The sequence below is a fragment of the Nyctereutes procyonoides genome, unplaced genomic scaffold (assembly GCF_905146905.1).
Source record: "Nyctereutes procyonoides isolate TBG_1078 unplaced genomic scaffold, NYPRO_anot_genome, whole genome shotgun sequence".
NCBI lineage: Eukaryota > Metazoa > Chordata > Mammalia > Carnivora > Canidae > Nyctereutes > Nyctereutes procyonoides.
In genome coordinates this window covers 1,001,297-1,029,046 of record NW_026575132.1, presented here as the reverse complement: position 1 = coordinate 1,029,046, position 27,750 = coordinate 1,001,297, and the positions used below count along the sequence as shown (strand labels likewise).

Sequence of the window (27,750 nt, the reverse complement as noted above, 5' to 3'; positions counted from 1 at the left end):
ATTTATTTACTCAGAGAGAGAGAGAGAGAGAGAGAAAGGGGCAGAGGAAGAAGCAGGCTCCATGCAGGGAGCCCGATGTGGGACTCGATCCCGGGACCCCGGGGTCACGGCCTGGGCGGAAGGCGGCGCTAAACCGCTGAGCCACCCGGGCTGCCCCCTTTATCTTATTTAAGCCATTGTTATTTTGACATTTTGCTACTCACAGTTAAAGCTAATACTAAGTGACCTGAAGTACTGCTGCAGGCGTGCAGGGGCTCGACGTCTTCAGACAGAGGGCCGTCTTACAGATTTTACATGTGGGTGCACAGGTCTGTGTATTTATACTCTCATCATTATAGCGGGAAGCCCTGTACAGAGCACACATCTGCTGGCACTTCAAAATTTCATGCAGGGAACCTAAAACTAAGGGGTCAGAAGCCAGGGCAGAAAACTGGCCACATATAAAGTGCATTAAAAGCCAGTGACCTGGGGCACGTTGGCGGCTCAGTCGGTTGAGCGTCTGCCTTCCGCTCGGGTCCTGACTCCAGGGTCCTGGGATCGAGCCCCGTGTTGGACTCCCCGCTCAGTGGGGAGCCTGCGTCTCCCTCTGCCCCTATGCTGCTCATGCTCTGTCTCTGTCTCCCTCAAATACATAAATTAAAAAATGGCAGTGATCTTTAGGACTCTACTCGGTGTGGGAGCCAATCCTTAAGAGCAGTTGGGCTGAGTTGGGGTGATGATAGGAGCCAGCAATTGGCTTGTAGAGAGTAACAGGTGAAAGGAATTGTAGAAAGTGTTTTTAAAAGAATATCTTGAAAAATAATTAATGAATTTAACTTTTTAATGTAAGCAAAATATCTACTTAGGAAAAGACAGTGTCACACCGTGCCATCTAGGGATACACACACTTGCTCATTATTTTGTTTTAAGGTTTTATTTATTTATTCATGATAGACATAGAGAGAGAGAGAGGCAGAGACACAGGCGGAGGGAGAAGCAGGCTCCATGCAGGGAGCCCGACGCAGGACTCGATCCTGGGACTCCAGGATCGCGCCCTGGACCAAAGGCAGGAGCTAAACCGCTGAGCCACCCGGGGATCCCCTTGCTCGTTATTCTGAATAAAAGATACAAGTCTGCCTGTGTCTCTGCGCCTCTCTCTCTCTCTCTCTCTGTGACTATCATAAGTAAATAAAAATAATAAAATAAAAAAAATTGTTAAAAGATACAAGTAAATGTGTAACACGCACTCGGAGTGTAACGATCGGCATGTTACCTGCTAACACGACATTGTGTCATTATACTACGGCAAAGGAGCAAGCTCCCCAGAGACTGCCCTTAGCGCTGGGCGGGGGGCTGTCTCCGTACCACCCTCCATCCAAGTGACCTGGCACATTAGTCTGTTTCCAGTAACAAACTGAATTGCTGACAAAAAAAACCCAAAAAAACAAAAGTGAGGTCTCTCTTTCAATTTATTTTGTGACTTTTATGTTTTTCTTTCCTGATAATTGTTAGGTTGACTGCATTGTATGTGAATAATAAAAGGATTCGTAGCTATGTGTTACTGAGCATCTATCTACATGTTAGAGATGTACATAATTCTTGCATTTGCTTCTTAGAATATTCCTGAGAGACGGCATAAATCATTTTACCAGATGAAGAAACTGGGAATCAAAGAGGTTACGTGGCTTAGTATCCAATCTAAGATCACATTGTAAGTAGCAGTGAACCAGGTCCACTTACTCTAAAACCCACGTTCTTCCCCTTGTACCAATGGTCACTCTTTCTTTGGTAGCAAGGTATGTCATGTTTTATTTGTGGTTCACTTTGGCCTGTTGAAACCCAGTGGTGGACAAGAATTTTCCCCTAGAGATGTTTTATTTATTTATTTATTTATTTATTTATTTATTTATTTACTTACTTATTATTTTATTTATTTATTTATTCATGAGAGACACAGAGACAGAGAGAGGCAGAGACACAGGCAGAGGGAGAAGCAGGCTCCATGCAGGGAGCCCAAAGTGGGACTCAATCCCAGGTGTCCAGATCAGGCCCTGGGCTGAAGGTGGCGCTAAACCGCTGAGCCACCAGGGCTGCCCTAGACATGTTATTTTTAATGGAATTCAAATCAGTTATTGAAGATACAGTAGCATATGATTGCATGAAAGAAGGGATAAATCAGTAGTTACAATATAGATGTGAGAAATAAAACAATAAAATGTAAATGAGTAACTTACAGATAGGACCTTGAAAATAAAACCATCATTATTAAATATTTACTAATTGCTTTTAATAGTGACGTAAATGCCTTACTGAACTATCATTTTGTTATAATATTCCCTAAGTTGCAAGTTAAGGTATTTTGTTCTCAAATTTAAAAGTATTGTCCCATTGGAAAAATTGTATTATAGGGATGCCTGGGCGCCTCAGCGGTTGAAAGTCTGCCTTCAGCTCAGGTTGTGACCCCAGGGTCCGGGATCGAGTCCCACATCGGGCTCCCCGCAAGAAGCCTGCTTCTCCCTCTGCCTGTGTTTCTTGTGAATAAATAAAATCTTTTTTAAAAAATTGTATTATAGAGAGGTCTATTACAAATTGTGAATATTTTACCTTTTTTTCATAAAACCAGATATGTATTTCCATGGATAACACATCTCAATTCAGAATAGACACATTTCACAGGCTCAATAGCCACCCGAGGCTAGCAGATATCATTTGGGAATTGTAAGCCTAGATTACCTATAGAGTATGATTCTCAAAATAATCTGGATAATGAAATTATAATCTATTAGAATTTATTTTTGAAAAACAACTTCTCACATGTAGGACCTTGCTTGTGATAGATTAGTATGATAAATTGATAGAAATATTTATCCTGGGGGAGAAATAACATCAAAGCTACCAATTTCTCACTGTAATGGAACTCTTCTTGGATCCCAAGGTTAATAATACATTACCTCTCTCTGGCTTGTCATTATTTTGCCTACTTCTCTGCTCTAGGACTTGGTATATCAGTCTAACTGCATGATGAGCTTGCCCCTGCAGCAAGCTGTCCTAACACACCAAAGGCTCCACGGGCATAGCTGGGCTCATTGGAAGGGCTGAGGTTGGTAGGCCAGCCTGGCATGGAACTCTGTGCTCGCTGAGATACTTGGCTCGAGGCAGACGCATCTACACAGCACTGAATCTCCAGTACTGATCCCCAAACCCAGTTGAAAGGGCTTAGCTTTCACCGTAGAGAGAGGTGGCCAGGTTCCCTCAGATTCCAGCTGCTGGGAGCTCTCTCAGTCCAGCCCCACTATTGAAACGATGCTATAGTGGAGGAAAAGCAACTTGGCTTCCCAGAGATTGCTCTCACCGCTGTGCAGCGGAAGCTTTTTACCACCCTCCATCCAGGGCTGGCAGATTGAGCTCTCCCCCGTCTCCTGTAAAATATGCTGGCTCATTCATCAGACACCGACCCTCATGGCCAACGGGCTACTCTGGCACATCCCCTCTATCACTACCTCCACCCCCTCTGTCCCATCCCTGTCAGGGGAGTTGTATGTTTGCCAAGTCTTGTGGACTCCTTTCCAAAACTATATATTCTGAGCATACTTGAAATAGATTAGTTACACATAAAATGATGGAATATGATTTTGAAAACAAAGAATTAAAGGCTTTGGAAAGGGTTCCTAAAGAGGAGTCTTTTCTTTTTTGAAGACTTTATTTTTTTCAAATCATCTCTAGACCTGGCGTGGGGCTCAAACTTACAACCCAAAGATCAAGAGTCACATCCCCCACCGACCAAGCCAGCCAGGTGTCCTCATAAAGGTGAGTCTTAAAAAAATAGTGTGAGACAATCGTTAAAAAATAGAGGGAAAGGTTTAAAATTCAGAATATGTCCTCAGATTGCTTTGCAAGTATTTTTAAGTTTTTTTCTTCTAAAGAAATCAGTAAGGTCATTCTCCCATGGGTGTAGTTTGTGCAAGACAAAGTGCAGGCCTGTCCTCAGACACATGCTTAAGGAAGTGCCTCAGCTTTCCTGCAGGCTGGCGAGGAGTGTGTATGGCAGATGTTACCAGAATGGACATGACTTCCTATCTTAGCTTTTCTTCTCTCATACATTGATAAACTGCTTGTTTGGATCACATTGAAGAGGACTGTTTTCACTGCATTTTATTGATAATTTACATGCTCTGAAAATGTTCATGTGGACAATGCTTTTTCTTAAACCATATTCTTTTTATTTTTAAAGATTTTATTTATTTATTCATGAGAAACAGAGAGAGGCAGAGACCCAGGCAGAGGGAGAAGCAGGCTCCCTGCGGGGACCCCAATGGGGACTCGACCCAGGGCCCCGGGATCACGCCCTGAGCCCAAGGCAGACGCTCCACCACTGAGCCCCCTGGCCTCCCTCTTAAACCATATTCTAGTTCTCTCCGTTCTGGCACATATCAGAGAGCAGGACCCGTTTCTGGGCTTTTGTTTTTAATGTGATGTGTGAAGAATGAATTCAGTTTTCTTTAAATCCACCTTTAAGACAACGTAAGTGGTAAGAATATGGAGCTCGGGCGCCAGCAGCCAATCACCAAGCACAGTGGTGGTTTTAAGCGTAGTTGGTTCGACTGTCCTTACAGCCCCCTGGGAGACGCTGCTGAAGTGCCCCTTGCCCCCAGAGGGCCGGGCAGAGCGACCCCAGGGCTGAGGTTTGGACCCCTCCCGGCAAAGCCCAGGCCTCACTGGGGCTGCTGAAGACAACAGAGAGACCCACGGCCCCACAGAGGACACTGGCCGCGGCACCCCGGCAGGGGTACGGGCCACCTGAGGCCGCGGGGCAGGGCTGGGCTCTTGAAGGGGCACCGCGGAGCAGGGACAGGTCCTTGGAAGGCCGCCACCGAGCAGGGCTGCGTCCTTGGAGGGGCATCACTGAGCAGGGCTGTGTTGGCTCGATGGCTCACGGAGGTCTCTGAGTAGCTGGCCCAAGGTCTCCGTGGAGGCCTCGGTGTGAGCAGCCGGGGCTGCGGGCCACGGGCCGAGTGCCAAGCCGGCCAGGGTGTAGCAGCCCGTGGGTGTCGCCTTGGGGTGGGGGGCGTGGCCCACTAGGTGCGGGGAGGGGAGCAGCCTGTTAGGTGTGGAGGTTGTGGCCCGTTAGGTGCGGGGGTCGTGGCCCGTTAGGTCCCAGGGGGGCCATGGCCCATTAGGTCCCAGGGGGGTCGCGGCCCATTAAGTCCCGGGGGTGGGTCGTGGCCTGTTAGGTCCCAGGGGGTTCATGGCCCATTAGGTCCCAGGGGGGTTGCGGCCCGTTAAGTCCCGGGGGGCGCATCGCGGCCCGTTAGGTCCCAGGGGGGGTCGCAGCCCGTTAAGTCCCAGGGGTGGGGGTTGCAGCCCGTTAGGTGTGGGGGTCACGGCCTGTTAAGTCCCGGGGGGTGTGGGTTGCGGCCCGTTAGGTGCGGGGGTCGCAGCCCGTTAGGTCCCAGGCGGGTTGTGGCCCATTAGGTGCAGGGGTTGCGGCCCATTTGGTCCCGGGGGTGGGTCGTGGCCCGTTAAGTCCCGGGAGGGGGAGGGTCGCGGCCTGCTAGGTCCCAAGGAGGTTGCGGCCCATTAGGTGCGGGGGTCACACCTGTTAGGTGGGGGGGTCGTGCCCGTTAGGTCCCAGGGGGGTTGCGGCCTGTTAGGTCCCAGGGTAATTGCGGCCCATTAGGTGTGGGGGTCGCGGCCCGTTAGGTGCGGGGGTCGTGCCCGTTAGGTTCCAGGGGGTCGTGGTCCGTTAGGTCCCTGCGGGGTTGCAGCCCGTTAGGTCCCAGGGTGTCGTGCCCCGTTAGGTCCCAGGCGGGGTCACGGCCCATTAGGTCCCAGGGGGGTCGCAGCCCGTTAGGTCCCAGGGGGGGTCGCGGCCCGTTAGGTCCCAGGGGGTCGCGGCCCGTTAGGTCCCAGGGGGTCGCGGCCCATTAGGTGGGGGTGCCCACGGCCGCGAGGCTGGGGATGAGCAGGCCGAGGAAGGCGTCCAGCCGCTCCCTGGAGCGGTAGGCCAGCAGCCCGCCCTTGTTGGCCCAGCGCTCGGCGCCCGCAGCGCCCCGGTTAGCTGCGTGGTAGCGCAGCTGCGGCGGCTCCAGGCCTGCGCCCAGCCCGGCCCGCAGGCAGCCCTGCAGGTCCGCCACGCCGCCGCCCATGGCCCGCAGGATGGCGTGCGCCGCGCAGCAGTCCCACTTGAAGGTGGTGTCCTCCGAGAAGATGTAGACGTCGGCCAGGCCCTGCACCACGCACAGGCCCTTGTAGCCCGCGCCGGCTGCAGGGAACACGCGCTCCCCGCACACGCGGCCCACGGCGGCCTTCACGGTGGCCGCCTCACTGGTGCTGATGACGGCTGAGAGCCCGCGCGGCTGCCCCGCCTCAGGGCCCGCGCCTCCCGCCGCCCGGGGCTCCCCGCTGCTCCCCACGGGCCCGGCGCGCTGCAGGGAGTGAACGTTGGTTCCCAGGTAGGAAAGGCCCCAGTAGCAGCGTCCTCGCCACCTGCGAGACAGAGCAGGACAGAGTGCACGCGTGTCCCCACGGCTCCCGACGGGCCCAGGGCCTGCGCCTGCACCTGTACCTTCAACTGCACCTGCACCCGGGCCGGCTGCCAGGACACGCACCACCTCGCTGGTCACAAGACAGGAACACAAACCACTCCCCTCCACCTGCAGGTCCCTTAGCAGCCTCACTGGGGTCTTCCTCAGCACCTTCCTCTTCCGAGCTCCACTTTGGCTTAAACACCCAGAAACGGGGACGCGGGATTTGTGGAGTGCTTACTGCTCACTTTTTTTTTTCTTTTTTTTTTTTTTTTTTAGATTTATCAATGAGAGAGGGAGAAAGGGGCAGAAGGAGAAGCAAGCACTCCCTGCAGGGAGCCTGATCCCAGGACCCCGGGGTCATGCCCTGGGCCGAAGGTAGACGCTCAACCACTGGGCCACCCAGGGGCCCCTTTTTTCTCAATGTTTAACTATTCTGTTAGGTCGGGTTGCAGATTCCTCTACTTACAGAGGCGGGGGTTGGGCCCTAGAGACCACAACCGAGAGCGTGTCACTCAGTGGTAGAATCCGCACATCAGCTCCAGAAGCCCCGCTCCCCAGTGACTACCCTGCCAATCATTTCTAGGCCATAATTATGTCTGCAGCGAGTCCCAATTCTTAATTTCTTAATAATTCTTTAAAGATAACAGGGGATACACTTTCAGTTTGCAAGAAGGCAGGGTAGAGAAAAAAGGGCAAAATTGCACAGGTGCAGTTTATGTTCCCTAAAGAACAAATCTTAGTTGCCTGAAGCAACTCAAAGTTCAAGAAGGTGTAGTCATTCACATGGAAAAATAGGGCCTATTTCGAAACTGAAACCACCAGAAAATAGCTGCTGGCTTCCACTTGGACCCTACCTTGCCCCGGAGTCAACCAAAGTGTGGGCCACGGAGCAGAGGCGATGGGCAGCCTTGCCACCTCCATGCCGACTGTGCGGTCCACGCCCGGGCAGGAGGGGGAGCACCCCACAGTCACCGTCTAATCTTTGCCAAACCTACTCATCTTTTCATTGGAAAATTTTCATATTTGTTTTGAATTTCTTCTAAAATTACATAAATGCGTGACTTGGCCACAATAGTGATAGCATCTACCTCATTCCAAAGGTAGTAAAAGACAGCGTTACCACCGTTCTATCAATCTGGTTTTGAATGACAGGGGACAGGAACGGGATCGCTGTATTTCAAATGCAAGACGACTACGTCTCCAAGATAGACTTCCCGTTACGAGTTACTGGCAGCATGCACCTAGCCCTCACTAAAATTATCTTTAATCTAAGACTGAAAATAGAATTTTAATTCACACCTGCAGACTTTAGTAGGAACTCCTCAGTGTATCAAGTTGTGGTGATGTCAAGTGATAATCTCAACAATAAGCAAAACTGAGGTTGTAAGTTCCCCCAAACCACAATATGCCAGAAATGTTCATCTTTTTACCTGAGGGTGTTTAGGTCTTGTGATACGAAAGGTTGGTTGATGACTCCCATTAGGGGTACCCCTGTGTGTAGGTCATAGACACCAATTAAAATGGTGACACACTGAAGCCCGCTGGGGAAGATTCCTTCGTTGGATTTAATATCAGTAGAACCTTTTATATACTGATAAGTGGAATCTGAAAAAAAATGAAGCATATTTGGTTGGACTCAGGCAATAATTATTTGAAAGGTAAAGACAAAATAAAATAATGAAAAAAATAAAATAATAAAATAATGACGGGTACAGCTATACACTCTGTCCTGTATAATTTGTCTTTTACTAATGTGGCAGCTGCTGTGGTTCTCATGTGTCCTCCCCAAATTCTAACCCCCAAAAGGGGGATGGTATTAGTAAGTCATAAGGGTGCAACCCTCATTAATGCAATTGGTGCCTTATAAAAGGGGATCCCGAGACAGCCCTAGTCCCTTGTGCCATGTAAGGACGCGGTGCCAGCTCTGAAGCCGGGAGCGAGCCTCCATCTTACCATGCCAGCACCTTGATCTTGGACTTTGCAGCCTTCAGAACCTTGAAAATAAGTTTCTGTTGTTTCTGAGCTACCCTCTCCATGGTATTTCGTTTAGCGGCCTGAACAGACTGCAGGAGCAATCAAGGTTTACCTCTGGGTGTCACTTGCATTGAATTGTTTTTGGATCTCTTGTACTTCCATTTTTAAGATGCCTGTGTTCCATTTTCCCCAACCCTACGGGAACTCTTGAAGGGAGAGGATGCGTTTATAGTTCCTGTGGCCCCTAGCATGGCACGTGGCATGTGATAAGCACTCAAATATCCATCACATGTCAAAAGCATTGAAAAGCTAATGACTCAGGATAACTGGTGGGATTCTTTAGAGCTCCTCTTACTCAGAAGACAAGTATAATATGGACGGATGGATGGGAAAATCTTCCAGAAGTCTCTCAGGGGTGGAATCACTTTTCTTTTTTTGGTCTCCCAAGCCAAGGAAGGAAAGAGACACAAAATGTGGCACAAAAAAAGAAGAAATTGATGGTGCTCCGGTGAAAAAGAAGCCGAGGTGCTAGGTTTCCCCGAGAGACATACAGGCAGCAGCTGCCGGCCAGCATCTAGTGGGTCGGCACCCTGTTACGGGGGGTGGGCGCACAGGACCCACAGAGCTGGCTTGCAGAATCCATTTAGGATAGAGCCAAGAAATGGGAGAGCCCTCTCCCTCAGAATCCTCAACTAATGCTAATCTGCCATCGAGTTACAAAAGATTTTGGGAAAGATGCTTAGTCTGCAGATGTAATCCACTGAATGAATGTCCTATAATTCCCTGGTTATTAGAGGCATTTTTATGACGTCATACCGGCTCGCGTGCAAGACGGAAGCTGGCGGGGCCGAGGGGCATCTGCCGAGGTGGCCCCACCTGGGCTGGCACAGCCTGCGCGGCAAGTGGGCATGAAGCAAAGGAGAGACGCAAGCCGGTACCCAGGGCCTTGCACTGACAGCCTCGCCGAATAGACCAGAAATGTGGGGCCAGAGGCTGCGGCGCTACAGCCCCGCGGACAAGAGAGTAGGAAGCTGTACGAGGCCGCAAGCTGCCAGGGAGTCACGATCGGTACTGATCCCCTTGTAGGCCCGGACGGAGGTTTGGCTCTTAATTGAATTAGTGGTCACTGCTTCAAAATCGGGGCGGTATCACATAAAAACCTGGATTTTATTTTCTCTTTAAAAACTGGAAGATCTGGACTGTGCTTCCATGTGGCAACAATCCGCTGGAGCGGAGTGTTCCTTAAATGGCATGTGTGCTCCCTTCGTCACACTAATCGCGCTCCTATCACTTCATGACTCCGTCCTGTTTACCAGTTTGGCCCTTGCAATCTTTCAAAGAAGACTTGATTCAGTTTGATATAGATGTACGTGTGTACACACCCACCAACAGATACACACCAACACACGTTATAGAGCTGTTGACACACAAATCCACAACACACCGTCACACATACACCTCCACTCTTCACCGCTCATCTTAGGGCCTTGAGATGTTAAAGACGTCTAGGAGAATTCAACTTCACTCTCGACTGTTATTTTCCCAAGCGTACCCACCCCACAGAGGGATTTCTAAAAAGAACAAATCAAAGCAAACACTCCCCTGTACTTACCAATGGGATCCACCCAGATTCCCAAAATGTCCTGAGGAATGTTGATCTCTACCGAATCAAGAGTTGGGTCTGTAAGGGTGACATCCTGATGAACGACCTTGGCTAGTGCTTCAGACGCCAGCTTGTTCCCATTAAGGACCTTGCTAAGAAGCTCTACTGTCTCTTCCTCCGTCGGACACAGCCTCAAGATAATCTTTTCCCCTAGAATAAAGACAAACTAAAAGCCATTATTACATCTCAAGAGTTTCAGGGGAGGAAACAGCAGCAGAAGGGTGAGGAGGAGCAAGAGCCGCCCCTTAGATTAGGGGAGGGCAGCGTGTCCATACTGTGGTTGCTAAGCACTGGGTGGCTTCACGAGGCCACAGCGGCCCAGGAGTCACTCATCTACCTCCTGTGACTTGAGGGATGGATTCCAAGTATCAAAGAAACATCTTCCCAAAAACCATCCACGTGGGCACACGTGCACAATTTTGTGCACAGCTTACGGGGGCTTGGGGGCCCCTGGACCCTGAGTCCTTGATAGTATTTATTTTTATCTTTTGCCTTTTAATATAACTCGGTCAGCCTGTTACAGTTTGGACGGAGGATCACAGAGCTGTGAGCAGCACACAGAAGGTGAGGACGCTTGTGCCCAGGAGGTAGGCCAGCAGCAGCCAGAACGCTCCCACGGGGCAAACTGTGGTGACAGGACACTTGGGCAAAGGCTCCCCTCAGGGAGGCGGCCGGGAGCAGATGCGAGCAGAGCCCCTGCTCCAGACGTGGCCACAGTGCCCCGGCACACGCTCCCCTGTAGCCCTGGACACGTGGCCCACGGGAGGACAGAGGCCGACGGACAGCGACCCAAGGGCCAGCAGGACAAGACACGGCATTCCGGGCCACAGGTGACTCGACAGGTGCCCCTGGGCCCCAGGCCACTGCGGGACCGCAGCACCCATGGGTCGGACACTTGGGACGCAGGCTCCTGCCCACAGCCAAGTTTCGGAGGCCTGGGTGCTGCGTGTGTCCCTTATGGCCTGGGAAGCACAGTAGGACCCCGAACGGGGATGACTCTGGGTCAGCAAGACCCACTTGGCTGTACTTAGTGAAGCGACACTCAAACTAGACCATGGAGTTGGGGCCCAACAACACCCCACACGGCCCTCACCCCAGCTCCTGCGCTGGGCTCGGGAGGTGTCCTGGGATCATCGAGGAGCAAACCCGGCTCGTTACTCCTGTGCTTACGATTCTCCAGTGAATTCCCACCAAACTACTTCTGCTCCTGCCTGCGCTCACCTCCCCATCCCAGGCTCCACATTTCTCTGGCCCAGGCCCGCTAAGTTCCTCCTCCTCCTCAGGTCTCAGGAAAGGTAAGTGGCAGCTCTTGTGGCCCCTAAAGCTCCAGGTAAATGAAATGTTAAAGTAACTATTTTTGACGTAGCCAAACACAGGATTTCATATTAATCACTTATTAGGTGGTTTTTAACCTTACGAAGTTTACAGGAGATTTCTCTGAGCATCCCAGAACTGACCCCATCTTAGTACGTAGCCCACGCAGGTGACACTCTTCCAGCGTTAATCCAGAACTTAGTTTTTCCTTTGTAACTGTGCCTCTGGATGTTTGACTATTGGCCACATGATCAATGATAAAGTTCACTATTTTAATCTTCTACCATTAAACAAACAAAACACCCAAACTAAAAATAATTTGTGTCTCTGTAAAGGATCAGAGATTTTGATTTTTTTTCTCTCTACCATCAGGGAACATGGAGGTACATCAATGGAGCATCTGGCCTGCAGGAAACTAATTAAAGAAGACTTAAAATTTGGTACTAAAAAGAAACTTTTATTTAATCCAACTCCTTTTACAGAGATTCTGAGACCAGAGAACTGATGAGGTGAACAAGTTTTCTTTGCTCAAGAGCACACAGTATTTCATAGATAGATAGGGCCACTCTAGATTCTCAGGCAAGGCCTCTGGGCTTCCCAGGAGGCTCATGAATGGGTTTAAAACTTGGACCTAAAATTGTCCATACCGCTGTGTAATGTGCATCTTTCTGAGAACATCTGTAACTTCTGCTAGATTCTCAAAGGGCCATGCAACTTCCCCAAAGGTCATCAAATATTATTTTAAATGCTATAGATTTATATCTAAAATAATACGCATAGACTTGCTAAATAATTCCAAGATACTAATAATTCCAAGTTAATTCTCCAACTTAAATGGCGTGATATTCTCAGGTACTGAATGAAGCTTAACATTCAAATGTTATTTACATGAAAGGCTCCCAAACCCTCATTTATTCCATGATGTTGTTGAAAATTAGAATACCATATGATGATTAAGTCATAAAAATACAGTAAAATTCATATACTTACCCAATTCGTTAGTAAACTCATTTGATTCTTCTCCCAAAATTTTTTTTCCCAAACCTGGAAACTGAATGATTCAGAGTATGACAAAGAAATCAAAAAACAAAACAAAGACAAAACAAAAACAGAACCCTCCCAATCCCACGTACATGTTTAATTCTTAACATATTTTTATTTTGTACTTCAAATTACATAGCACTAGATCTGAAATTCATCATTCCAGAAATCAATCCAAGTAGAAAAAGTGAAGTCAGCTTGATTCAGTACTTCACTTTCTAATATTTTCCTGCTCCTCTGCCCCCCCAGGAAGTCCAAATCATGGTAGGAGTCTGCAGTACTTTAGAAACTTCGTCCTTCCATTTAAGGGCCATAGAACTAGAATATTTGCAAAGGAGACATTTTACCCGTTGCTCATCAACAGCACCGTGCTAGCTTATGGAGTTAACAGTGCTGCCCAAGTACCCAAGACCATTACTAATTAGGACTAGAGGATAACACGAGAGTTTGCTTTCATCTTCAGGCGTTTGCTGCACCTGTTGGAGGTATCCTTGGACTTCAGGCAAGGAGAGAAAAAAAAAAAAAAAGGAACTATTTTCTTGAAGGATAATACATCACCATAGAATGAAAAAAAAAAAAAAAAAAAAACAACCCATGGAGCTAAGTAAGAATCTTTTCTCTCTCTGTAGGACCAGGAAGCATTCAGATACATTTTGCTTCTGATCCTTTCTGTAGTAAAGAGAATTTTTCTCAAACTATGTGCTGAATTATGATCTGCGTGATGTTCTCAGGCTGCAAAAGCAAGGAAATGCTTCAAATATTTGAATTCAGTCATTTGCAGATGGCCAATAATTTTAATAGTGCCCACCACATCTTGTTTTGTTTTTCCTCTTTTAAAGAACAGCGCAAGTCGACAGGGGCTGCCAATGAGCCCACTCATGCACGGCTGCAGCTTGGTCTCCCAACTGCTTAAAGACCCGTTTCTGAGGTTACAGGATGTAAGGGTCATGAAACAAAGGCATCTAGCAAAAAGTGAATGTCATTCCTTTGTTCATAAGTCCTGACATATATTTTATGAATGAACAAGTGCCTGTTACAATGCTCTGGGGCAAATATTAGCTAATGAAAGTTAATGTTGATATGTTTCTAATCCATATAATTGCTCAACCATCCCTTGTACCCAACTACTTGATCAGAAAAAAAAAAAAGAAAATAATTTATTGGAGCCAGATATTACAGGGCATGAAAAAGTAGAGTTTGTAGAGATCTCAAGGGGTCATTTACTCTCTCTTCCTGCCTATGGTCAAGAATATGCTTTAAATGATTCCAAATATTTTGAGAATTTCAATAGAAACTATTCTAAATTTTGTAGTGCTGTCATAAAGTTCTATCCTCCCAAATCTTAAAAAAATGTTTGATTATTAGATTATCATGCAAAAGCAAACATAGTATTGCAAAGAATGCAAACTCTGGAGCCAGTCAACCAGTGCTCAAAAGCCAGCCCTGCCACTCACTTGCTGTGTAATCTTGGGCAAATTACTTACCCTGTCTGTGCTTCTTTTTTCTGATCCGTTGGAATAATAGTTCTTATCTCATAAAATTATTATGATAGTTAAATAAATTAGTATATTTAGAGCCATTAGAAGTGCCTGACACACAGTAAGGACTTATAAGTGTCTGCTAGTGTTATTATTTATTATTACTACTTATGAATAGTTTCTTTTCCCAGCCAGCTTCAGATAGCTAGAATCATGATCATTGTTAGTTATAAGCAATGATTTTCTATGAGAATAAAAGGGGATTTTCAGGCTTCAGGCCTGTACAAGCCCGTAACTGATTAGATAACCATTTGATAAAAGATTATATCAAAAGGCAGGACAGGATATGTCGAATCAAAAAAAAAAAAAAAGTCAATAAAATAGTATGTTCTCATTGCTACTGAGATAAATTCTATGTGCCAGGCACACAAATACACATCGAAGCGAAAATGTTCTTTTTTTTTTTTTTTGAAGGAAAATGTTCTGACAATATTTAGTAAACCATAGCTGTGGTTCTCTCTAATGGTAGGATTAAGGATTCTTATTTTTGCTTATTTTCCAGAGAATGTGTATTATTTATTAAAAAGAAACTCATTAATAAATAAAAAGCTCCATATCCAAATATTTCTCTTTAGCTGTCAGAACTGTGATTTCTTTTTTGCCTTATATGCTTTTCTATTTTTTAATTTTTTTCTGCAATGAACATTTTAGTCATTTTATAGTCAAAACAGGAGGGGAAATCCCAAGTTGTTTATATTAGAGTCCTGGGTGCTAGTGTTCTGAGGTAGGGAAGGAAAAGAAAAAGGCAGGCTATGTATTGGGAAAAACCACAGGGTGAGGATTTTGTGATTACCTTGGCTGTGACCCTCCCTACCTTGTTCTCCATGTTCTGTTTTATGACTTCCTGTACGAGGACATCAGCCAGCGTCTTGAAATCAACAGCAAACTTCTTGTTCTTTTCTCCGTCTTTCTTTTCTTCTATCAGGAGCTGGAAGAGGGCCTCCTGCTGCCTGCAGGCCCGGGCGATGTTGGCAGCCTTCTCCGAGACGCGGAGCAGCTCCCGCAGGACGGCTGACATTTCGGAACCTGGCTCTGCAGCTCAGCCGCTGGCGGAATGGGGCCTGGCCTGGGCCGGCAGCTGGGAAGCCCAGGAACGTGGGAGAGAAAGCAGTTCAGGGCCGACGATGGGGTGTGCGGCCTACTACATCACCCGCCGGGGTCGGCGGGGTCAGCCAGGCTGGTGTGGCCCACGCACATCCCGGCGTGGAAGACCACATGGCATCTAAAATCTGAAACTTATTTTTTAAATTCTTCCAAAAAATACTGGAGTCTCAAAAATCCATTATGCAAAAAATTGAATGCTCAGTGAAAGAAAGCTTTGAACATCTACATTATTAATCCCTAGAGCGACAGGCAGGCAGATACAAAACCGCAGGGTTGGAAGGAAAGCCTAAGTCTTGTCGTGACCTTGGAGTGGTGGCTCAGGCTCAGTGGCCCTGGAAGTAGCGCTTTCTTTCACCATATTGGGGAACAGGAGAGCAGTGGAGGAGGATTTATCCTATCAGTTTGGGGGCAGCTTTCACAAGTACTGTAGCTACCTTTCCCCGGAAGCCTCACCAAGCCTGGTACATGGTGTCATCGTGAGAATTACCGGGAGGGCTGTCAGCCTCGTCTTATGGTCAAGGGACCTTGAAGCCTGGAGGGAGGAGGTAACTTCTTCAGGCTTACACAAGACTAAGCGGCAGGGCCCTGAGTCAGTCCTACACACACGCTCGGCCCTCTCTATGACCATAATCAACACTCACCTTCTTAAAAAAAGAAAACAAAAGTTCCTTAACAGAGTCTACAAGACCGAGGACCAATGCAACAAAGCTATCAGTGTCACGGGGTTAACTGGGAATGGTCATAGTTGCTTTGTCTTAGGTTTGCTCCCCCAAAAAGCTATTTTCTTAAGATTATGGGTCAAACACCATGAGAAACCATATCCACCTTCAACACCAGTAAAAGGAAAGTGAATAAAAATGAGACATCTTCCTTTACTATTAGGTAGACCAAGCTGTTGTAAGTTAGCATTCATTCTTGCAAGAATGGTGAGACAGGTATGGATACTCTGCTCTTAGGCACGCAGACAAGTGGGATTCCAGAAGGCGTCTGAGAAAAATGTATTGAGATCCCTAGAGATGTCACTACCTTTAACCAGTAATTCCATTTTGCCTTAATATGTCTTCAAAAAAACCAAAAAACAAAAAAACAAACAGAAAGAGTTGGGTTGGGTTAAAATAGTTCTGCAAAAGAAGGATTAATATTTACAATACCAAAAAGAAATAATGACACGTATATGGTATAAATTATAGATAATATACATAAGATGTACACATAAACATGTTGGGGTACACATGCCCCAGGAGTATAAATTCAGTAACTTAGACAAATTTGATTTCTTAGTAAATGTTCTAAGTGATTCTATTATAAGGGAAGAGAAAATAATCAGTGAACCAATAGTATCCTGAAAAGCAGCATGAAGATTTTTTTTTTTTTTTTAGCAGGAAGATTTTAAAGGGTCTAGTTTGAGAGCTTTCTGGATAAAGAATATCAGTATTCTCTATTTTCCTCAACTTTGTTAAAAGCAGTTTTGGTTTTGTTTTAAAGAAATACCACACCACTGCCCTGTTGCAGGACCAGGAAACTTTGCCTGCGATGCCCTCAGAACACTGAGGCGAGCTACTCACGCAGACTGCAAACCCCAGGAAACAGCACCAGCCCTTCCCTCACACAGGACGCTCACCAGCTTAGTGCCGAGGGGTTTCTGCGTCGCTGCCCCAGAGGTCTCGATCTCTCCCCTTTGAGCTTGACCTGTATTTCCTCAATAAGGACCATATTCTCCCACAACCTGGGCACAGCTACTTGACCAGTAGGAAAGAAGTATCAGCTACAAACTTCAGTCCTGAGGGTAACAGGTGTACAGATTTTAGGAATTCATCATAACCCAATTATCAGGCTTTTCAGTTCCAAAGTTATCCTGGAGTCCGACCTTAATCACTATTCTGACCCCGGGAAACACTAGCATATTTCGTCAGGCTCCAGGCTGAATGCCCAGGTTCAGCTTGGGACGAAGCTCTCTCCAGCCATCCTCGAGAGCCCAGCACTATTTGCCTTTCTTCAGGGTCCTAGCTCCCTAAAAAAAAAAAAAAAAAAAAAAAAAAAAAAAAACAAAAACAAAAAAAAAAAACCAAATCAAATCTCTCACAGCTCTCATGATCTACATGCAAAACGTTCTGATTGACCTGCGCAAGTAGGCTGCTACTTTCTGGCCGAATGGACCATTTCCTCCGTACAAGTGGAACCCCCATTCTCCCGGCTTCTCCAGAAACTACCTCCCTCCATCTGTGCTCCCCTCAGTTCATGAAGTCCACAACCCTGAGGGGTGTGCAGGTCAAGTCATCCTCACCCGGAACGACTCAACTCAAAGTACTCAACTTGCCTGTGGAGAACGTGAGGTCTATGTTCAATGGCAAGTTTCTTCAGATTTGTCAATGACTCTAACACTTGTAAAAATTATCTTTCAGATGATTTTTTTAAAAAAGATTTATTTTAGAGAGAGAGACAGAGAGACTCAAGCAGACTCTATGCGGACCACGGAGCCCAACATGGGGCTCAATCTCATGGTCCTGAGATCATGACCTGAGCCAAAAATCAAGACTTGGGTGCTTAACTGACTGAGCCACCCAGGTGCCCCACACTTACATGATTTTTTAAAAAGCAAATTTACATATTCATTTTTTGACCTAAGTTAGTTTTACTGAAACATTTCAAATACTTTATTTTTTTTTTTAAGATTTTACTTATTTATTCATGAGAGACAGAGAGAGAGAGAGGCGGAGACATAGGCAGAAGGAGAAGCAGGCCCCATGAAGGGAGCCTGATGTGGGACTCGATCCTGGGTCTTCAGGATCAGGCCCTGGGCTGCAGGTGCCGCTAAACCGCTATGCCACTGGGGCTGCCCCATTTCAAATACTTTAAGTGAAATGTATTATATAGACTTGTGATTAGGAAGTTAGGACATTTACCATAAATGTAATAGCTTTGAATATAGAAGAAATTATTTTTGATTAGTTACTTTTTTAAATTTTTATTTACTTATGATAGTCACAGAGAGAGAGAGAGAGAGAGAGGCGCAGAGACACAGGCAGAGGGAGAAGCAGGCTCCATGCACCGGGATCCCGACGTGGGATTCGATCCTGGGTCTCCAGGATCGCGCCCTGGGCCAAAGGCAGGCGCCAAACCGCTGCGCCACCCAGGGATCCCTTATTTTTGATTAGTATTTCTTCATAGTTGACCCGGGAGCCACCTGGATCACATAAAGACTCCTGGGCTGCATCCCACCTTGGCTGAGTCAGACTCTGCGGGGCAGGGCCCGGGATCTGTCCTGTCAGTCTCCCAGATGGCGCTAAGCACCGTGGTGGAACAGCTACCGTTCTCCAGGCCCCGATTCTTCTTTGGCACCGTGCGTGGCCGGTCTGCAGGAGCTGGCCCGTGGTGGCGGACCACGTGTAGGTGGGGCACCGTGTAGGTGCCCTGGTTCTGACAGTCGTCCACGTGCAGAGACAGGCCCAAGTTGCTGACCTGTACTCAGTGCTTGCCGTATGCCAGGGATCCTTCTAAGCACTTTATGTGTATTATTCGTTTAACTTTTGCACAACTTTATGAGGAAGGTACTACGATCTCTACCTTCCAGATGAAGAAGCGGAGGCATGGGAGGTTAAGCAGCCCCAAATCACACAGCTAGGAAGCGGCCGGGACAAGATTCAAGTCCCCAGAAACCAGAAGAAGTCCTCACTGTAAGCCAGCACTCTAGCCAATAAAATTCTTTCATAAAATCTTAGCTGCTAACTCAGGGGAGGAGTAATTATTGGGTAAATCATCATAAGCATTTTATTAAAAGGTGCATTATAGGGCAGCCCCGGTAGTGCAGTGGTTTAGCGCCGCCTGCAGCCCGGGGTGTGATCCTGAGGACCTGGGATCGAGACCCATGTCAGGCTCCCCATGTGGAGCCTGTTTCTCCCTCTGCCCGTGTTTCTGCCACTCTCTCTCTCTTTCTGTGTCTCTATGAATAAATAAATAAAATCTTTAAAAAAAAATAGGTGCGTTATAGGGCAAAAAAAGTAGAGAAACACACCTAGCTGATAGTAGTCACTAGTTTGACTATTAAAATCACCATGTGAAAATAAAATAAAATAATAAAATAAAATAAAATATAAAATAAAATAAAATAAAATAAAATCACCACCTGGCATTTGACTTCCTTTCTCCTCCTAGAAAGTCCTTTTTCCCAGCTGGTCCTCCATGTAAATCATCTTTGCTGGAGAGTAAAATCCCACCCATCACATCCTTCTTAGTCCTTCTTAACTGGCGGCTTTGGCATCGGGGAAGGGCCTAGCTCAGGCCTCGCATCTAAATCCTCTTGGATTACTTTGCTGTGGCTGCTGAGACAAAATACCACCGCCTGGGGGGTTCAACAGCAGCAGTTTATTTTTCTCACAGTTCTGAAGTTCCAAGAGTGAGGTGTCCACAGGCATGGTTTCTCCTGAAGCCTCTCCCCTCGACACGCAGATGCCACCTCCTTGCCAAGTCCTCACCCAGCTTTTCCTCTGTGCAGAGCATCCCTGGTGTCTCTCCCTCTTTTTATGAAGACACCAAGTCAGATTGGATTAGGGCTCACCTATATGGCCTTGTTAACCCTAATCACCTCCTTGAAGGCCCAGTCTCCAAATACAATCACAGTACGGGGCACTGGGGGTTAGGGCCTTAATACACAGATGTGGGGGGACTGGAGCTTACCCCTGACACCCCTCCTGAAAGAAAGACCTTGGTAATCTTAGCAGATATCAACAAAGTCTATTACTTTGTCTTTTGTTTTCTGGCCAAACAGTAAAAATGGAGTAGCGGTCTCTTCCCCATTCATATGGCCAATAAATTTAGTTCTGTGGGTCAATCTCCCTATTAGGGGCCATTCAGTTTATTTATTTATTTATTTTTTGTTTTTGTTTTTGTTTTTGGCCATTCACTTTAATAGCCAAGTCATTGGGGATCCCTGGGTGGCTCAGCAGTTTAGCACCTGCCTTCAGCCCAGGGCGCGATCCTGGAGTCTTGGGATCGAGTCCCGCGTCAGGCTCCTGGCATGGAGCCTGCTTCTCCCTCTGCCTGTGTTTCTGCCTCTCTCTCTCTCTCTCTGTGTCTATCATAAATAAATAAATAAATAAATAAATAAATAAATAAATAAATAAATAAATAAATAAATAAATCTTTAAAAAAAAAATAGCCAAGTCATTAATGATGCAGTGAACCTGGGATTAGCGCTCATCAGCCTTACTCGGGGACAGCACATTTCAAGGCATATTTCATCAGAACGGGTTTAAAGAGGTTACATTCGTCACCATCTCAAACCAAAGGTGCATTAACAGACGTGCATCGCAACGTCAGAAACAGTCTCTTTAGATTTTCGTGGTGTTTTTCATCTCCAGTTGGAGAAATGGTGAATAAATCGAAGTGGGAAAAAAAGAAAAAAAATGCTCTTAAGACTGTTCCTGGAAGCCCAAACGTCTCTACACAGACCAAACTCCATTTAATCCCTAAACATTCTGATAATTTCAGCAAACCACCAGTGTTTTAAAAATCACATTTGAATAATATCCACATATTTCGGACGTGACGCGTAGTATAATAGGAAAGACCCAGGCCTTGGGGACACACGTGGCCTCCTCGCCATGGACAGCTGTGTGGCGCCAGGTGATTTACTTACCCCTTCTGAGCCTCCCTCCTCTGTAACAGGAATATAATACGCAAGTTGCCAGGAACTAGTGACGATCAAATGAGAGATTTCGGGAAAAGAACGACCCACAACAAGCTTCCTTTGCAGGCCGGTCTGACTGCCTGGGTCTTACTGAAGACCTGGCTCCCGGGGGACGGCCTGGCCGGGTTGGGGGGCCTCGGGGTCCATGGGGATCCCAGGCCGGGCGCAGCTGCTCTGTGCCGAGCCTGGCGGTGCCACGAGCCGGCCTGCTTCGCGGTCGCGGCCACAGCGGCCACACAATGAGGGCCCTCGACGGACAGGACTGCCCGCCTGAATGAGCAAGAAGGTCAAAGCATTTCCGTCGACATCGTTTCCTCCTGTGGGTAATCCACGGCGTCTGCAGCTTTGCGCCGTTCGAGGACTCCCTCCACCCCCACCCACGTGCTGAACCCAGGTTTTCATCCTCTGATGATGGACAATTTGGAGCTGCCGTGTGGCGGCCGAGTCCGACGGTCCCGGCCACGGGGAAGGAGGCCAGGCTTCACGGGTCGCCTGGGTGTCCTACGGGGAGGCGGCCGGTGGCCTCTCAAGGTGGCGCCAATGCCCGAGGGTCTCTAGTGGGCCAGCCAGGGGCCGGCCGTGGCTTCATGTGGCACACACCGCAGTCACAGAGCAGTCGTGACTTCGCTCCCCCTCCATGGTACTGGCCTGAGGACAGGTGGCCGCCCAGCAGGAGTGCAGGGACAGGCCTGGGCCCACATGGACTCTGCTGGGGGCTCAGCCGGCCCAGCTGGAGCACCAGCCAGGGCTAACGTGCAACCTGCTAACAGTAGCCTCACGGGTGCCACCTGGCTCTTTCACCTGCCCACCTGATCACCTAGGCGGGGGACTATGTCAGAAGCACTGGTGGCTGTTTAAATACTGCCTTTTAACTCACTTGGAACTAAGTTATCTTTCCAGTGGATGAGCCTTGTTCAGCTTTCAGGTATTTGATTGTCAAACATTTCTCAGAATCCATTAAGAGGTGCAGGATGGGGACCCCCGGGGGCTCAGCGGCTGAGCGTCTCCTTCTGCCCAGGGCGTGACCCGGGGTCCTGGGATCGAGGCCCGCGTTGGGCTCCCTCATGGAGCCTGCTTCTCCCTAGGCCTGGGTCCCTGTGTGTGTGTGTGTGTGTGTGTGTGTGTGTCTCATGAATAAATAGATAAATCTTAAAAAAAAAAAAAGACCCTACTATGCAGCAGTGAGAATGGACGAATTGCTGTAGGCGACAATGTGGCCACATGTCACAGAAACAGGCTGTTGAGGGAAAGACGTCAGCCACAGACCCATGTAGCGGGCAATTTACTTGAAGTCTGAGAACAGGCGATGCTGACTTGGGATGTCAGAAGTCACAGCGGAGGCCCGGCCTGCAGGAGAGGAGGGGCTGTCGGCGGGGACCCGGCGGGCCGGTAGCCCTGGGTCTGGGTGCAGCCGCCACAGGGCCTCTGTAGACCCCTCCCAGCAGTGCGCCTGGGACCTGCGTGCTGCTCTGTTTCTAGTTCAACGAGGAGCAGTTTTAAAAGTGTGTGTGTGGAGAGACACAGAGAGACAGAGAGAGACAGAGAGACACACACACAGAAACAGAGATACAGAGACAGAGAGAGACAGAGAGAGAGACAGGCAGGGGTGTGCCCTCCGTGGGGGCAACATGTAGTTGAAACATATGAAAACTACCTACATGAACAGCCCGGCCTGGGTTCTGATCCATGCGAGCTGTGCCTCGGCTGCTGGGCCCCGATGCGCGTTGCTTCAGTTTGGGACGCGCAAAGCACAGCTGGGCTCCCCCAGAGATCGCCTCAGCGGGTGCCCCCGGGCCTCCTGCCCACCCAGGCCGGGAGCCAGGGTGCTGGGGCGAGGCGGCCTCCCCCAGGCCTGGGCCCGAGTGCGAGGGGAGAGGGTGGGGATGGCTGCTGAGGATAGTTTTCATATGTTTCAACTTTTATGCACTCAAGGATGTGTTTAGAACAACCGTGGTGTCACAAATTCCATAGAAGATGAAAAACAGAAGCAGATTCAGTATAACCGTCTTAGCTATAGGAAAGAATACAATTTTTTTTAAAGAATACGAATGTAATGTATAATTCAAGGCAGAAAGAAAAGACACAGGATGTATGGCTTGTAGACTCTTCCCGTAGCAGATTATAGTTGTGATAATTGTTCATCAGAATCTAGTCTTACTAATCTTCAAGTCCCTTTTGATGTTTTCCTTCACAAGTAACATTTTGCAATCATCTTCTCTGTCTTTCTGAACACCTGCAACACTTACTTTCGCACCAGCTCACTTAACATTTGCCTTTTTTTGTCTGCGCGGGCTTTGTGGGTGGGTAGTAGGGCTTCGGGTTAGGCCGCAGGAGAGCTAGTTCCTAGGCTAGGCTTTGCCTTGAACCAAACAGGTGTGAGACCTTGGCCTCATGACTTAAGCTGTCCGGGTCTTGTTTCCCTTGGAGGGACACAGAGCTTGAAGGAGATGATGTCTATGGTCTGTTCCAGTTCAAAACTCCCCCCCCCTTTTTTTTTTGTATCTGTTTTCCAAATAAAAGAAGTTGCCGAATACTATCCAGCCTTAAAAAGGAATGAAATTCTGGTACATTCTACGACATGGATGAACTTTGGAAACATTATGCTAAGTGAACTGAGCCGACTCAAAAGAACAAGTATTGTATGATTCCACTTATGTGAGGTACCCAAAAAGGTCAAATTTGTAGAGACAGAAAGTAGAATGGTGCTTACTGAGGCTGGAGGGAGAGAATAGGGAGTTATTGTTTAATGGGTCCAGACTACCAATTTGGGATAGGGAGAGGGTTCTGGAAATGATAGTGGTGATGGTTCCATAGCAGTGGGAATGTACTTAACACCAGTGAATTATACACTTGAAAATAGTTATAACAGTAATAGTAAATTTTGTTTATATATATATATATATATTTACAATTTTTAGAGAGTAAAAATTGAAATTATAGATCTGAAAAATGCACACTTAAAACCTGTTGATATTTATCATCTACCTAACGAGGACATAATAAATACTTGTTGATTGACTGGAAAAAATGAGACTGGGAGAGGGGCATGAAAATTAGGTTGAAAGGGCACTAGGCTATTTGTCTTAAAGTCGATTTTTTGGGGGATCCCTGGGTGGCTCAGTGGATTGGCGCCTGCCTTTGGCCCAGGGCACGATCCTGGAGTCCCGGGATCGAATCCCACATCGGGCTCCCAGTGCACGGAGCCTGCTTCTCCCTCCTCCTGTGTCTCTGCCTCTCTCTCCTCTCTCTATGACTATCATGAATAAGTAATTTAAAAAAAAGTTGATTTTTTTCCAGGAATCACATTGATTTTTAATACTTAGATTATATGTTCATATATAGTGGTCAGGGTGTGGATGGAGGGGTTAATGAACATTATGAGGAGGACCTAAGCCCTCATCCAAGCCAGCCCATAGAGCACCATTATTCTCTAATGGGCTATAAATTCCTTGAGAACAGGATACACTTTTTTTTTTCTATCTCCTAATGACGCACAGGGGGAGTTCTGTTAGTTAATTGTTTGATTTTCATTCCATTGGAGATAAACATGTTTAAATCTTTTTTTTTACAAAGAATTTATTTATTCATGAGAAACACACACACACACAGAGGCAGAGACACAGGCAGAGGGAGAAGCAGGCTCCATGCAGGGAGCCCGACTGGGACTCGATCCCAGGTCTCCAGGATCACGCCCGGGGCTGAAGGCGGTGCTAAACCACTAAGTCACCGGAGCTGCCGATAAACATGTTTAAAAAGATTTTCTTCCACCAAAATTAATTTGTAAGAGATTATTCATTATGCAAATCTTCAGGTTATAACTGTTAGACAATTCAAAAGAGTTCTTTACAGACCTTATTAGAAGATGGCTTTTATTACTGTAATAATAAATAACATGACCAAAATATATTCTCTGAATGTTATAGTAGGAAAGCAAACATCATAGATCATGTTATGTATCATTTTTTTGCTGACTGGATTTAGTAGCATATCTGTCATTCTACTTTCACTTTGTAGAGGCAAAAATTGATTTTTAAGAGATATTTACTAATGTTGAATAAATCAATACCCAATATTGAATGAACATTTGCCTTTAAAGGAACACAAATAAAATACAGTTCTTTTGGGCGCCTGGCTTTTCAGCTCAGGTCGTGATCCTGGGGTCCTAGGATGGATTCCTTAATAGGGCCTCCCGCAGGAAGCCTGCTTCTCTCTCTGCCTGTGTCTCTGCCTCTCTCTGTGTGTCTCTCATGAATAAATAAATAAATAATATATATAAGAAAGAATATAGTCCTTTTACTTGAAAAGCTCAAATTAATAAAGACATAAATGGTTCATTAGAACAATATGTAAATATACTAAATTCTCTTGCATTCTTGCTAATCCTGCTACTGTCTAAGCTGGTTATCTTCTTGACCTGATTCTTTATTTCTACCTCCCCCATCCTTTGCTATTAATGATGCTTACCATCAGCCATATTTTTAAAACAGACCTGTCTTATTCCCAGATCAAACTGGGATTATATGTGATTGTATGTAATTCTTGCAAATTCCCAAGGGAATAAAAAAAAAAAAACAAACCCTGAGAAGTTTTCTAGAATTTGGAAGATTAGATCCTATTTAAAAAGCAACTGATAATGAAAAATTATGACATCCCTGTAACTAAATTAAGTCCTCCTTAAGCAATATTAAAAGACCAGTTTCTTTTGGTCATTTAAATTTAACCCCTTTGCTATTAACTAGAACTCTCATTAGCATTGCAGGAAACCTACCATCATCATTCTGTAAAGAAAAGGATAAGTTTAAGGATCTATTGGTAAGGTTAGCAAATATTCACATTAATTTAAACTTGGATAATTAAGTTAGGAGGTTTTAAATATTTAGATGATTAAAAATAAAAACAAGCCAGCAAACAACCCTCTCCACCCCTCAAAAAAACAAAACAAGAGAAATAGAGAAAAGGAATGGAGAGAGAAGAAAAGGAAACTCTCATACTTCCCATCATAGTAATTCATCTTAAATTCTTTTATAGATGTTCAATACTCTATTTTGTTAGTTCGTTTTATATATAATTGACCAAATTTTATGCCCAACTTTTTTTTTTCTTTTTTGGATGGGGTTAGGTCATTTTAATAAAAGCTATAAATAAATTATTAAAATTTACACGCTTGTTTTCTCTAGTTAGGAACACAAAAGGGGTAGAAAATAAATCTGTTACATGAAAGATATAGCCCAGTATTTTGCTATGGTTTACGAGTCACAGGAATTGGCATTAAAAGCCCATTAATGAAATGTTCCTATAACACTAGAGGACTTGAATTAACATTGCATTCCACATAAAAAGAGACTGAACATGCAGAAATGTTTGTTAGGTCAATCACCAGGAGACTTGACTACAAAAGGATATAAAAGTTTTAGATTTCTTAAATGGGTGACATAATCATATTAGTAAAATCATAGCTTCCATTTAAGAACATTTTATGTACAGGGATGAGAGAGATTATGTCAGCTATTCATTCCAGCAAGTTGTTTCCCACCAGGTGTTTCCCAACCTTGCCTTTTTTTTTTTTTTTTTAATTTTATCATTTTGACCTATTCGATGTATCATCTCCTGACTTTAGAGATTCTGATTCAGGAAGTCCCAAGTTGCAACCCAGAATCTTTTTTTTTTTTTTTAATTTTTTTTTTTGCAACCCAGAATCTTTTAAAACCACTTTTGTCGCTCGCTCCCCAGTGTACTCACTGCCTGAGGTAATTTTTTAAATTAGGCAAATTTGGGAAACACTACACTAATCATAAGAGATGGGAAAGAAAACGCTGTCAACTCTGCTTTGATTTCCAAACTCTAAACCAAACAAAAACGTCAATCTACAGAGTTTTCTTAGCTTCATGACAAGATTTAAAATATTTTAACCAGGACATTTGTGAAGGACACACATCCAGAAAAGCTCATATATACCATCGTTACCTTTAATAAATGAAGAAGATAACTTGTTTTTATTAATCATTTTATGTAACATAATTATATTTTACACAATTTATCTACAAGATGAAATAGAACAAGACATTTCCTAATTGTTATCAGAGACAGCAATAAAAGGAGAAATACATGTATAATGAATAGCGTTATAACTTTTGCTTCACGGTTCTTCTCTATCCAAGAAGACATTATTTTTTACAGGACTACCACAATCATAGTTACCATTTAAGTCTATAATGAGATGTTGCACATCCAACAGCAAGCCCAGGCTGCAATTCCCAACCACACGGTGGTGTGGTCCAAAAGCATGAAAAGAAATGGCAGCTTATTCTGTGCAAAAAGTGTTAACTTACATAAAATCCTCTTTGTGACCAAGATCTAACTTCAAGGGTAGCATAAAAATCCACAAAAGCTTAAAAGTAAAGTAGCCTCTACATTAGAATCCAGACAAATGTACTGAAAAACGAACTCTGCCATTGCCTTTATTTTTTTCTTTATGTTCTCTATTTTTAAGGTCAAGAATGAGGTCACTGTAGTAGTTGAGAGGCTTATTTTCATCAGGAGGCGTGGCGAGTGGATCCTGACTGACCTGTCGGGCCTCAACGTCAGGGTTCGCAGGAAGGGCCCCCCCGCCCGGGCCGCAGGGGTGCCCGCCGCCCCGGAGCGCCACCCGGCCCGCCCGCAGGTCCCGCAGCGTCTCCCGGGGCCGAGCCGCGCGCTGGGCCGCCTCCCGCCGACCCTCCCCCTCCGCTCCCGTCGGGTCCGTCCCGCCGCGCGGGGGCCCCGGACCTCGAGCTCCCCGCCCTCACTCACCTGCTCCGCCAGCCGCGGCGCACCTGCAGCCTGCGCAGCCCCGGGGGCCCCGAGCCGAGGGGAGGGGAGGCCGCGGGGAGGGGGGGAGGGGAGGCCGCGGGGAGGGGCGAGGCCTCGGGAGGGGAGGGGGGAGGC

The 27,750-nt window shown here is 46.4% G+C and overlaps 1 protein-coding gene and 1 long non-coding RNA gene across 4 annotated transcripts; one reads left to right on the top strand and one right to left on the bottom strand.

Moving 5' to 3' along the window:
* LOC129522817 (uncharacterized) lies at nucleotides 1-12,441 on the top strand. The gene is made up of 3 exons (XR_008666995.1): nucleotides 1-3,786; nucleotides 6,783-6,881; nucleotides 11,830-12,441. It is a non-coding gene; the product is annotated as an uncharacterized LOC129522817 (long non-coding RNA).
* On the bottom strand, nucleotides 4,193-27,750 carry INPP1 (inositol polyphosphate-1-phosphatase). Of its 3 annotated transcripts, XM_055345250.1 has the most exons (6): nucleotides 27,616-27,750; nucleotides 14,851-15,114; nucleotides 12,448-12,508; nucleotides 10,093-10,293; nucleotides 7,937-8,111; nucleotides 4,193-6,465 (listed from the first exon to the last, which is right to left on the bottom strand). In XM_055345250.1, the coding sequence occupies exons 2-6, from the start codon at nucleotides 15,052-15,054 to the stop codon at nucleotides 5,904-5,906; spliced, it is 1,203 nt and encodes a 400-aa protein (XP_055201225.1). In that variant the 5' UTR covers nucleotides 15,055-15,114; nucleotides 27,616-27,750; the 3' UTR covers nucleotides 4,193-5,903. The 3 variants fall into 3 exon arrangements, with proteins under 3 accessions (XP_055201225.1, XP_055201226.1, XP_055201227.1); XM_055345251.1 differs by lacking the exon at nucleotides 27,616-27,750 and having other exon boundaries at nucleotides 14,851-17,151; XM_055345252.1 differs by lacking the exon at nucleotides 27,616-27,750 and having other exon boundaries at nucleotides 10,093-10,309; nucleotides 14,851-14,988.